The sequence below is a fragment of the Cotesia glomerata genome, linkage group LG2, assembly GCF_020080835.1.
Source record: "Cotesia glomerata isolate CgM1 linkage group LG2, MPM_Cglom_v2.3, whole genome shotgun sequence".
Lineage (NCBI taxonomy): Eukaryota > Metazoa > Arthropoda > Insecta > Hymenoptera > Braconidae > Cotesia > Cotesia glomerata.
Window position 1 is genome coordinate 11572720 of NC_058159.1, and position 14255 is coordinate 11586974.

The 14255-nt window shown below is 30.7% G+C and overlaps 1 protein-coding gene across 1 annotated transcript in view; it reads left to right on the forward strand.

Annotated features, from left to right (window-relative positions):
* Positions 1–512: 512 nt before the first annotated feature.
* Positions 513–14255, forward strand: part of LOC123258725 (Down syndrome cell adhesion molecule-like protein Dscam2) — a gene marked incomplete in the record, with an annotated part of 496366 nt that continues 482623 nt past the window's right edge. The window contains 1 exon segment of the mRNA XM_044718910.1: positions 513–804. Within this exon segment, the coding sequence (XP_044574845.1) occupies positions 762–804 (43 nt within the window).

Sequence of the window (14255 nt, forward strand, 5' to 3'; positions counted from 1 at the left end):
CATTTTCAATTCATATTTCAAGTGATCAAATTCAATCCATTTATTTCTTTTAGGTGAATCTTTTCCGCGTTGTTTATCATCAATTACTGTACCTATAGAAGCCTTTGAGTTCATTTCACCATGAGTCGTACAACAGGTTCATCAGTTTATCAATGTGAAAAAATTAGAAATATTGTAATACTAATTTTAATACCCATAAAGTTATCATCATACTATTCAAGAAATGGTGGTAAAACACACTAATTTATGAATTAACCAAAACTTTTATTTAAAAAAACTAATTAATCTTTCTCTAGTAGAAAAAAATTAAATACTTTTTTGAATTAAGTTTTCTCTGGTCCCTAATTTTTTACTTTTTCTTTTTTATCTCGTTGCCTAGTATCACCTGCTTACCTTTTAGCTTCTATATTCGATATCCCACTTTTCCAGAGTGTAAGAAGAGCTACGTACTCTTAGCAATAGGGGATGATAGTAGTGGTAGGTTCAGCGGCTGCGCAAGCTCGTCCAGGTTTTGTAAGTGCAAGCAGTCATCGCCCGTGAGTGCCGGGAGGCAATAGACATAAACGAGGATACTTGTGACGTTTTTTTTTTTTACTCAAAACAATTAAAATTAATATATCGCTTAATTTTTCTATTTTCTATACTCAAAATTGTCAAGAATTTTAATCCTAGGTGGAAGGTCTAACTTAGATTTTATACTTATGTTTTCTATAATACTGATATGGACCTAGTGAATTTAAGGTCGGCACGGCACTGAAGAGATGACCAATTTAAAGATGCTGATCAACTATCTCATCATAGTCGGTAAGTTCTGCTTGTACGATTCTTAACCATTTTAATTGCTAAATTGCATAATTGTTGGAATATTTTATAAACAGGAGCTTTTGAGTTGGAATATCCATTGTGTTTCATACAACATTGATTTTTTTTTCGCCAAAGTTTGAAGTTTTATATCACAATCATAAATTTTTTCAGATTAATTTTACTTTGATGAAAAAAAAAAGCATTAGATGTGAATGACAAATTCAGTTTTGTAGCGTCAACCCTCACAAGCGGAACAAGTAGAAGAGTTATTTAGAATGATGAGAATATTCGTCTGTCTGTCACAGAAGTTCTGCTTTAAGTTTTTCACATTTCACGAATTTTTTTTAGCTTGAATGTATGGATAACGAACGTTGGATTGCAAAATAATTGAAATGTAGCAAAAAAACGTAGGAAAAAAGGCTTAAAAATGGTTCTGCAAGAAAAGTATGATAACAATAATAGTGATTTAACTATTGTTAAGTATGATAACAATAATAGTGATTTAAATATTGTGGTTTAATTATTGTGTTATAAATTAATTTCAATAAACATTGAAGTTTTATAAAACTTTTATAGGAAAGGTATTATAATAAGGTATTTAATTATCGTATAAAATCTGATGAAAAAAGATGGAATAGATGAACAGAAAAAATTACAACAAATGCACATGAACTTTAAGTTTAATAATATATTACATATTGAATTAAAAAACTACTGCTTTGTGTATTTTCAACGTTTTTATTATCATGCTGATGAAATATTTTTATTCTTTTCAATAGCAATTTAAATTTTTGAGCTTACCAAACATAAAATTGATAATTATGTAAAATTATGTATTTCGATAATATTTTCAAAACTAGTTTTCAGTAAGCATCGGAGCTTGTAAATTTATATATTATTGCTGAATATGTTTTAGAACATATTCATAAGTAAATGTGGAAGAATTTTCGTGGTTTAAAGTTTAATATAAATATATATATATATATATATATATATATATATATATATATATATATATATATATATATATATATATATATATATACATGTTTTCTTAAAGAATACAATATTCTATGAGCTGATCAACTAAGTAATTAACTTCTGTAATATAAACTTACAATCAAGACAAGGATGAGATCCTCAATTTGATTTTCACGATTTTAAATCAATCAAGCGTATTTATTTCAACATTTATAGGCATTACATTCTCATTTTCTTGTAGTAATCAAAATATTTTTCCTGTGACTTACTTCAAGTGCTAATAAAAAGTAATTTAATGAATAAATTTAAAATTTCATTAAGAATCGAAAAAAAATCAACAGAAGATTATTTATTTATATTAAATGAAATTAAATTTTCTTTTATTAATTTTTGCATAAAAAAACTAGAAAATGGTTGATGCTACAGGTCAAATCTTAAACTTTCAACAGCTTCCCAAACGGAAAAAGTTCGTATACATAATCGCTGAAACATTTCAAGTTTAAAAAAACTTTGTCTATGCGATATTTAAGGTAGTACTACCGGTTTTAGAATTTGTGTTCAGAATTTAATTAAATTTGGCATATTGGTACTTTATAATATCATAATTAAGCAGTAAAATTTTTGGAAGCCTGGCGAGTCCTGAAAAAAAGATATTAATATTTACATATTTTTGCCTTTACCATTGATCCTTATGGAAAATTACAGACTTTATTTTATTTCACAAAACTGGACGTTCAGATTCTTATAAAAATTGAGACAACGAGAGAAAATAACATCTAGAACATATCTAATAACAATCAGTATGGTTTCCGAGCATATGAAAATATTTATTAATAAAAAAACATTCAAAATTTGTCTCTGTCTCTCTTTCTCCAACGTGATTTAGTATAGGGAAATCTACTACGTTAACCAAATAAGGTTAAGTTTTGGGATTTGACTCTTGTGGTAACAGTAGTACTACCTTAAGTTTTCCGAGCTAAAGAATACTCGTACTCGTATTGAAAAAAAAATCTATATATATAGAAAAAGAATAACTCTAAATGCTATTAAAACAAAAATATAATTGTTGACACAAAAATATAAGTTATCAATAATTATAAAAAATGTATATTCTTTAGGCTGCATTGGAAAAACTAACTATTTATTTTTCGAAAAATACTCTAAAATTATTGTTCACGATATCAAAAAATTTGCTTTGTAAAAACGGCAGATTTAAAAATAAAAAAAGACCATTCGGCAGCCGAAATGGAAGTAGATTTCATTTTATTACTTATCAATCAAAATTACAATTGAATTTTAACGTATGATTTTTATTGTAATCATTACAATGATAGTGTTCTATTGAAAAAAATTAAATTAAAAATTTTATATAACGAATGCAATAGCAAATTTCATAATTAGTATAGCGGAATAAGACATAATTTTAGGACTACAGATATGATATGATACTCAAATTGAAGCTTATTTAAAGAGCTTTCAGATTCAATTTACAGAGATTCAATAAGTTATCCCATTCAAAAGTTATCCGAACAAAAACAGTTTCACTGTAAAAAAATCGCGCCAAGTCCACGTTCATAAGACTATTAAGAAATTTAAAGACTATTTAAAAATTAAGAAAAAAATTTTAGAACGTATTTAGTGTGCGCGGTTGCAAAATTTAAAAAAATTGAAATACACAATGACGCACACCAAGTACGTTCCAAAATTTTTTTCTTAATTTTTAAATTTATAACAAAATTTTTTTTAATTTCCGAAAATCATAAACAATCATATCGGTTACTTGGATTTTTTAATTTTTTTATTTTATATATTTTTGTAAAGAAAAAAACAAATTTTTTTCTCTTAATAGTCTTATGAACGTGGACTTGGCGCGATTTTTTTACAGTGAAACTGTTTTTGTTCGGATTTTAGTATTTTTTGTAATTATAATATAAATTTACAATTGGTACCAACTTAAATCTCGCGTTGGTTGCATTTTTTATAGCAAACTATCCCCTTGAAACTACAGTTTATGTAAAAATAATTCCAGCGCACCCTGGCGGGTGTAGATGCAAGCTGTGAAATATCTATTTTTAACTGTAGTTTCCCATCTAATGAAGGATTACTATGCATTCTCGAATTATTTAGTCTGTGGCAGATCACTTTGCCCATCGAAAAAAAAGTCAGGATCGAAATTTTTGCGTTGCTATAGTTTGTGCTGATTAAATTTAATAATTTCAAGTAGATTAATTGTTATAAGTGAATATAATTAATTAATAACAGTCAAATAAAGTATGAATTACTGTTATAATATACAATTTAGGAAAAAAAAGTACCGTAGAATTAAATAAAATTTTGCAACCTCAAAATACCGTTCTGCTTACAGTAAACACAGTCGGTAGTCTGGCGCTCCGTTTACAGCAGATTTGAACGGAACTTGGCGCCAGATTCTACCGAATCTGTGGATTCGAGTAAGAATGTGAAGAAATATAAATTTTTATGATTTTGAAAATTTTGAAATCATGGCATATCTAAATAATTTTGAGACTACACATATGATATTGTACTCAAATTGAAGCTTATTTAAAGAGCTTTTAGATTAAATTTACAGAGATTCAATAAATTATCCCACTCCAAAGTTATTTAAGATAGAAAGTGAAGAAATATGAGTTTTTATAATTTCAAAAATTTATAAATCCTGGCATTTCTAAATTACTTGACCGATTAAGCTCTTCTTCGAACTTGACTTCGGTATCTATCTGTAGAATAAGTATGTAGAGTTTGGTAAAGATCCGTTGTAAATTGGCGACGCTATCGTCGTGACAAGCCGCGTTATATCGTATATATATTGGGGTGGGTCAAAAGAAACTTTTATTTTTTTTTTTTTATTTCATATACAAAAACTTGTTGCTAGGCACCTTTAGAAAGTACTCACCCAGTATGGGCTCTTAATATTAATGGGAACATTATCCTCATCATAGTTTTCTATTTTCAACTTAGTTTGGTATTAAAATGGTCATATATCATCACCAATAGCTTGGTAAGCCCATACCATCATCAATATTTGTAGCAAATTAAATGCTCTACAAAAATGGTCTCTTATACTTTTTCGATAAATCTTACCATTTAAAAGATATTTAAGATCAAAAATTGAAGAATTTAAAAAACATAACTTTTTTTTCTGAATTTTGTTACTGACTAAGTAATAATTATTATCGAATAAACTGCATTGATTCTTGTAGGAAATTTAACGCTCTACAAAAATGGTCTCTTATACTTTTTCGATTACTCGAACCATTTCGAAGATATTCCCATTTGAATTCCAATATGCACTGATATTCATAATTTTTTGATAATTATTTTCAATTTACACGTTTAATTTATCAATTTTGACAATATTAATAATAATTTTATTTTATTTTGATAGAGTGACAGTTTCCGAGTTATATTTTACCCTTTTTTGGAAAGATATTTCTTTTGAATCAATTCCCTAACGATATTTTCTTTTAATAATTTTACTCTTATCACAATTAAGGATAGTAATTCAATATTTCTCAACAGGCTGATTTAAAATGTAACAAAAATTTTTTTTTCCACAAAATTTATAATTAAATATTTTATTTCTGGGGATTTAGTTTTAAATATTGGTAGTTCTGTTATTTATTACTTGTCATACTAGCGCCATCTGTGGGTTTATGTCATTTCTATATTTTCTCTTATATTTCTACATTGTGTACAAAGTCTTTGGAGCTTCTGAGTTGTGTCTTCTTGTATATAACTATAACTAAATAATTAACAGCTATGATTTAATATATTTACAATAATTGTGAATTACCTGATATTTACCTAATATGAATAAAGAAATCCCTTTAATCGGCAAACCGATGCCAAAAATTCTTGAACTTAAATTACCTACAGTGAAAGAGGTTATGTGTGTCTTTTTTCATCATCTGAATTTTCTTAAATATTCTGTGAAACAAAGTGCTAAAAATGTAGCTGATGAGGTTATACAGTTATGGAAAAAAAATGACATTCCGACTTCTGGTACTAATAATGTGGTGCAAAGAATCATTCGATGTCATGACAAATGGAAAAGCTTACAAAAAAACCTTGTACACGTAAAAAATCACCAGCACAAAAAAAGAAACAATCAGTATTTCAGAATAAGCTGAAAATTTTATTCGATATAGTTGATCAGAAGTTTTTAAAGTTGCTCGATGACTGTATCAAAGATATATATTTGAATCAAAAAAGCGACACTCGGAAAGAATTTATTCATCATAATATACAAACTCCTACCATAAGTGAAGAGTTGATAGAAGTAGAAGAAATCAGTAAGTCTGACAAATTTTTTATAAAGGAGATAATTCTTCATTGTAATTCGTAATTGTATTGGATAGATTTAAAAAAAAAAATAAATCTGTTTTCTCTTAGGTCCAAGTCAACCTTCATCATCTTGCCCCACGATTATTGCCAGTGAAAAGTCAGTATTGTTGTCGAAGCAATCATTAAGCTTAGCTACTAATTTTGGTTCGGATTTATCGTATGAACCTCCAATGCCGGTAGTAAAAACACCGAAAATTAATGTCTTAACTGCACAGCTCATTGCTGCACTTGACAGAACTAATGTCAGTAGTAGAAATGCAATGTTTATTATAACTGCTGTTCTGTCAAGTGTTGGCATCAAAGTGGAAGAGACAACTCTGAGTTACAGAACAATTCGATATGGACATCGGATGAGAGTTATAAAGAAAATGAAGAATATTTCAAGCAATTGAAAGTTGTTAATGACGTTGCAGAGCGTGGAGTAGCGTTGGTATCTGAATACAATCAGTATTTGACAAAAGACGAACACCAGTTTCAATATTTACTGCAAGTTGTCAAAGAACATCGAGCGAAATTCCCTAACTGTAATAAAAGTCAATTTTGATAACTAAATCTAAAAAAATTAATATATTTTTGTTTAACCGAATTTGTTATTCTAGTTATGTACCCAATAATAATTCTTGAATGAAAAACTTTCTGAATCATGAATTATCTAAAAATTGATAAATTAAATGTGTAAATTGAAAATAATTATCAAAAAATTATAAATATCAGTGCATATTGGAATTCGAATGGGAATATCTTCGAAATGGTTCGAGTAATCGAAAAAGTATAAGAGACCATTTTTGTAGAGCGTTAAATTTCCTACAAGAATCAATGCAGCTTATTCGATAATAATTATTACTCAGTCAGTAACGAAATTCAGAAAAAAAAGTTTTTTTTTTTTAAATTCTTCAATTTTTGACCTTAAATACCTTTTAAATGGTAAGATTTATCGAAAAAGTATAAGAGACCATTTTTGTAGAGCATTTAATTTGCTACAAATATTGATGATGGTACGGGCTTAACAAGCTATTGGTGATGATATATGACCATTTTAATACCAAACTAAGTTGAAAATAGAAAACTATGATGAGGATAATGTTCCCATTAATATTAAGAGCCCATACTGGGTGAGTACTTTCTAAAGGTGCCTAGCAACAAGTTTTAGTGTATGAAATAAAAAAAAAATAAAATTTTCTTTTGACCCACCCCAATATATATACATATGTATAAACTTTTGAACCATGTGTATTTTCTGGCTCAGCTCATCGAGTTTAGTCGGAATATAGCAAAATTTTTCAAAAGTTCCGTCATGAGGACCATTGCAATAGTTAGATTTCTATGAAATCTACTAAAAATAAATGTTGATATTTAGTTTTAAACCTTTCATTTCTTACCTTTAATATATCTTTCTATTTGATTTCTACAAGAATATAACTTTCATATTTTCAAACGATATTTACAATTTAATTACATTTTTCAATTTTTTAGAAAAATGGTGCCGATCGCTGCAAGCGTTAATAATGTGCCATCATATTTATATTAATCTGAACGCTTAAAGGCTTCAAGAAAATTTTAACGATTTAAATTTCAATATATATATATATATACATATATATATGGGCATATCCATTAATTCTCGACGAAAGTGTGCGCACTTAGGTGTTTAAAAAAAGACGATCCTGAAAATTTTGGCCTGATATAATCAAATCTGGCCGCTAGAGAATTTTTTGAATTTTTTAAAGAGTTGATTTTTCACTGATTTTTAATAATTTATATCTCAGCTTCAATATAACTTAAATCCTCCTACCAAACGACATTCTTTTCAGTAGACTCTGTACTTTTAAGAAAAATGTCTTCTATTGCGGTATACTTTAATAGAATCTATGCAATTTTTACTTGATTGCTTCTATTGAGTGAAGTTATAGCCATCTGAAACCAATCAAATTTTTTAAAATTGCAGTTTTCAGATGGCTAAAACTTTTTTTTCCGAACTTCGATTTCTTTCAAACTTTCAGGAATGTTGCTTTATTATGTTCCTAAGAAGCCCTGAAAATTTGAGCTAGGGAATCGAGCTTGTATTCAAGCTATGAATTTTTAACTTCCCGCTAAGAAAATTGAAAATTTTCAAAAATCGGGAAGTTATTGGTTTTACACCGTTTTTCGAAAATCGAGTTTTTAACAAATGTTGATGTTTTGAGGTCCTAGGAAGCCTCTCCGAATGTTTCCGCGGTGATGTCCGTATATGTGTGTGTGTGTGTGTGTGTGTGTGTGTGTGTGTGTGTGTGTGTGTGTGTGTGTGTGTGTGTGTGTGTGTGTGTGTGTGTGTGTGTGTGTGTAACATTATAACTTCTGAACGGCTTGACCGATTTGATCGCAGTTGGTGTCATTCGAAAGGTCTTTGCCAAACTGACCCATATAGGAAAGAACAACGGGCCCAGGCTTGGCCCAACTCTGTGAAACTCTAGCCTAAGCTTGTAAGCCAGAGTTGGCCCAGCCTTGGGGGGAGTCTGGAATGATAACATGGGGCCACGGTTGATTGTCATGACTGGGCCAAGATCGGTTTCCAGGGCTGAGCCATAGTTAATTTTCAAAAATTTTTAAAATTTTATTTCTGATGTAGAGCTAACGCAAATTCAGACCACTTAACTCTTAATTTAAACCTAATTTTCGCAAATTAAAGAAAGAAATAAAGAAATTCGAACGCGAGCCGCGCGTTTGCCAGACCGATAACTAACCTCTACACCGTACGACCGATATATTGAAATACATCTCATCATTCTCATAAACTAAATTTATAAGGTGATGAAGTGTGACGGTTTATTATTTCTATAACTTATGATATTTAATATTGTGTTTTAATGAAAATTAACTATTTTTTGCAAATGTTTATTAGGTAAAAAAATGCAAGAGTCAATTTCTTATGTTACCCTTATTTTTTGAAAACCCGCATCGACCGCCACCAAACGCGTCAGAATCAGTTGATGCGTTCGTGAGATATCGTTGTCGAAAAAAATCGAAAAAAGTATTTTTTTGTAATAACTCGGAATTGTTCCATCAGATCAATTTTTTTGTTTCAAATTATTTATAGAACTTGAAAAACTACATCGATCGCCGCCAACCGCGTGAAAATCGGATAATTCATTCAAAAGTTATAGCAGTTTGAAAATTAAAAAATTAGGAAAACGGTTGACCCTGAAGGCCATCCCTGCAACTTCCCGCCAATTCTATACCTAAACGCTTGAAATTGCACTTATGAAGTTTTTGAGCTCTTTGAGCTCATTAATACAATTTGTGTATTATTTTGAGCTCTCCGAGCTCAAAAAAATAGCTTTTGTATGTTTTTGAGCTCTTCGAGCTCAAAAGTTTCATAAAACACTATTTTTTTAATTTTCAAATCGCAATAACTTTTGAATGAATTAACCGATTTTCACGCGGTTGGTGGAATTCGACGCAGTTTTTTAAGCTTTATGAAAAATCTTCAGGTTGAAATTGATAGAGCGGAAAATTTCGGAGTAATTCCGAAAAAACACTTTTTTCGGTTTTCTTTCGTCAACGATAACTCACGAACGAATCAACCGATTTTAACCAGACTGGCGGCGATTGACGTGGTTTTTTTATGTTAAGAGCTGATTAGTTTTTGGAATTGATCGGTAGCCGTTTAAAAGTTATTCCAAAAAAACCACTTTCAAAAAAATTTTTTTTTGTAGTTTTTTTGCGATTTCTCAAAATCTACCGGTTAGAATCGTTGCAAAGTTCTGTTTTTCGGCATTTTTTTATGATATCTTCGAGATTTCTCAACCAATCAATATGAACCTGTACATTTTTTATTGTGCTTTAAAAGCTGCGTCGAATGCTTTTTTAAAAAAGAAAATCGAACGACACATTCAAAAGTTATCGTTGATTAATAAATAATAAAAATGTGAAAAACTGTGCTTTGAGCTTGAAAAGCTCAAATATTAATCAAAAAACACATTTTAAAGTGCTTGAAATGCAAACTTAGCAGGAAGTTCTAGGGTTAGCCTGCACGGTCAACCGATTTCCAGATTTTTTAAATTCCCGCTAAGAAAATCGAAGATTTTCAAAAATCGGGAAGTTATTGTTTTCACCCCGTTTTGCAAAAATCGAGTTTTCATCAGATCTCGACGTTTGAAGGTCACAGGAATCTTCCCTGACTATCCCCGCGAGGTTGTCACGGTGTCTGTATGTATGTGTGTGTGTGTGTGTGTGTGTGTGTGTGTGTGTGTGTGTGTGTGTGTGTGTGTGTGTGTGTGTGTGTGTGTGTGTGTGTGTGTGTGAAAGTATGTGAACCGCTTATAACTTTTGAACGGCTCGACCGATTTCATCGCGGTTGGTGCCATTCGAAAGGGCTTGACCAAACTTAGATTTTGAAAACTATTTGGAACGATTCAGATCAATAGATTTTGAGAAATCTTCAAAAAACTGAAAAAAAAATTTTTTTCAAATGTGGTTTTTTTGGAATAACTTTTAAACGGCTTAAAGGTTCAATTCCAAAAACTAATCAGCTTTTAACCTCAAAAAACCACGTCGATCGCCACCAGTCCGGTCAAAATCGGTTGATTCGTTCGAGAGATATCGTGAACGATAGAAAACCAAAAGAAGTGTTTTTTCGGAATAACTCTAAAATTCCTAGCGCGATCAATTCAAAATTTAAGATTCTTTGTGAAGCTTGAAAAACTGCGTCGAATGCTTCTAACCGCGTGAAAATCGGTTTATTCATTCAAAAGTTATTGCGGTTTAAAAATTCAAAAAATAGTGTGATCAAATCCCTATCAGACTTTTGAGCTCGAAGAGCTCAAAAGCATAGGAAAACAATCTCTTTGAGCTCGGAAAGCTCAAAATAACCCATAAATTGTATTTTTGAGCTCGAAGAGCTCAAAAACGTCATTGGTGCAATTTTAAGCGCCTAAGTATGGAATTAGCGGGAAGTTGCAGGGATGGCCTTCAGGGTCAACCGTTTTCCTAATTTTTTAATTATGTAGAAATAATTTTTTTATGATCAGTTGTCTCTCGACAGTCGACGAATACGGACGTGTTTTTGGTGCGGTCCCCACTTCTCATTACGAGTGCCTAATTATTATAGAAAGTTTGTTCTATTTCTGATTTTCCAAAGTTGTTAAACTGTGCTGAAGTGCCATTAAGTTTTTGTTTCTTCTAAAGGCTCTGTACGCAGAGACCCACCCAGCCCAACAATGGGTCCTACAAAGAATCAAAGTTCGCTTAACTACGCTCGTGTTGCAGTAAATGACAACTTTCCCAAAAAAAAATCAAGCAATTATCATTGATGTTATTGAAGAATCCCAAATATCCGAATACGTACGAGCTTTGACTCGTCTTATTGACCCACCTTTAATCCGCTTCATGTCAAGAATATCTAACAACCGTGTGTGTGTGTACCTAGCTAATAAACAGCTGATGACCTCATAGATAAATTCAAAGAAGTTAAAATCAACGGTAAGACACTACCTATTCGACCATTAATCTCTAGACCCAAAAGAATCATACTGTCAAATGTATGTCCTGTTATACCACATTATATCTTGGAAGAAAAACTACTAGAATTAAACGTGACACCAATGTCGCCAATCACATTCCTAAGACTAGGCATTCCAGACCCTGGAGTCAGCCACATACTGAGTTTTCGAAGGCAAGTGTTCATCCATCCTGACGATGTGGAAAAGTTACCAAACTCCGTTCAGATAACTTTTGATGACACCACTTACTGGATTTACCTCTCCTCTGACACTCTGACTTGCTTCCTCTGCAAAAAAAAAGGCCAAATTCTTTTGCTGAAGATGTAATTGTAGTCTACTTTGATAGTCTTTCTCAAAAATATACCCCTCCTAGTTTATGGGCTTTTCATTCGATGTTGAAAACTACTATCAAAGCATTTGATGATGTTGATATTGGTAATTACAAAAAAGTAACGTTTTTTCTGAAGAAACAAATGTGTAAATACGTTGCTAAAAAATCTGAAGTTTTTACAAAAGAAAATATCGAAAAATTTCTAAATGAAGCCCCTGATAATAAATATGTTGCTACAAAGGTAATTAAATATTTATTGATATGTTTAGTATGAAAATGTCTGTATAGTCTAAACATTTGTTTATTTTATTCTTACTGTTGCAGGTTTGTTTAATATTTGGAATTTCTGGTGCTTTAAGAAGAAGCGAATTCATGAACATGAAACTGGAAGATGTCAAAAAAATTGATGAGAACACTTTATTTATTAAAGTTCCGATAAAAAAAAATAATCAGCCAAGATCATTTACCATTAATGGTATATATTACGACTACGCAAAAAAATATATGGATGCTAGGCCCCAAACCTGTAAAACAGATGCTAGGACCCAAACCTTTAAAAAGATTTTTTTTGAACTACCAAAATGGTCGCTGTGCTTGTCATCCCATAGGAATTAACAAGTTTGGTTCAATTCTTAGAACCATTGCTGAATTTTTAAAATTAGAAAATGCAAAGAAATACACAGGACATAGTTTCCGTCGAAGATCTGCCACATTATTAGCTGATGCTGGAGGTGATATGACAGTGATGAAGAGATATGGTGGTTGGAAGTCATCAACAGTAGTTGAAGGTTATATTGCCGATTCCGTTAACAACAAAAAATGTACTCATTCAATGATCACTGATGGAATTGTTTTGAATAAAAAAACAAATTCTGTTGGATCCACTCCTCCATCTACTAAACCATCTCCTGTAATTACAAACATTACCGTTTTGAATAAATCAATCGATTCAGATGTTTCGACGAAAAAAAATTTTACAAAAATTTCAAATGTTTTACCAGTATTAAATGAAAAATTAATTAAAATAGCAGTCTCAATGTCCAAACCCAAAGATAATGTTTCATCAAACTTTGACCAACCTTGTTCATCAGCATCAGATGAAATTAAAGTTGATACATTACGCCATCAAAAAAAATTTTAATCTACTTTGCAAGAAAATACTGTTGCAAGAAAGAAAAATTAAACTTCTCAATTCGACGATTGTGAAACTCCTCATTCATTTATCTGTTCTACAGTATTTTATGATCAAGACTTAGGTTTGTGCGTGAAAAAATTTGAAGAGTCTCAATGTATGGTATTCCAAAACTGCCATTTCACCATTGAAGTTCAATCAGAAGAAAGATAAATATTTGTTAAGATTTTAATAATAAATAGAAAGTGGAAATTAACATTTTTAAGAAAATTAAAAAATTATAAAGTGACAGCTAAATTTAATGTTATTTAATTTTATGTATTGATTGTTTCAATGTGTGAATTTATTTTTTGTTAATTAATATTAATCACTTTGGATTTATTATTTGATATATATTTGTTTCTTTTTTTTTAACTTTTCATTTGCTTTTTGGGACTGGGGGGGCTCCGCCCCCCCCCCCAACCCCCCGCCGGGGCTCTGCCCCTGGATCCTGATTTTGGGCCCTCATATATCGCCGCATTTGTAATAAAAAAAAGTATGTGCAACTCGTGCGACGTTGTCGATTACTACAATTAGATTATACTATTAGACTATTTTTAAGCAATTATTTATTTTAGCATTCTAAATTTTATTTATTTGGAATGCTTGCGGTCCTGCTATGCATGATATACTATTTTTGCCTTTCCTTAATTAATTTTTATATTTAAATTTGAATAAAACTGAAGACGAATTTAGGACACTGGTGCTACAAAATAGTGTAAGATACTCGTGGCTTAAATGAGCGATCATTCACGGCGTGTTAGCTAACTTCACGCCGTATCATAATCGCTCATTTAAGCCACTCGTATCTTAATGTACTATAATCCGTTGGCCTTGGAAACCATCCCTGGAATTACCTGTTTCTCTTGAGATTCTATCAAATTTTATATCTGTAGGAACTGTATTTGAAGAATATGAATTTTTTGATAACTATCACTCTTGCACTCCTATGTGAGAGAGAAATTTCGTAAGATTCTATTCGAGATGATTTTTACATTATAAATAAAATATTCTAACAAAACTTCGATTCCATAGAAACTATTGTTTTGAAAAGAGAGATTTTCATTGTTGACGCCCTCGCAGATCCTTTTGGGGTTGGAATTTGATAAAATTCATTCTTAGCTGA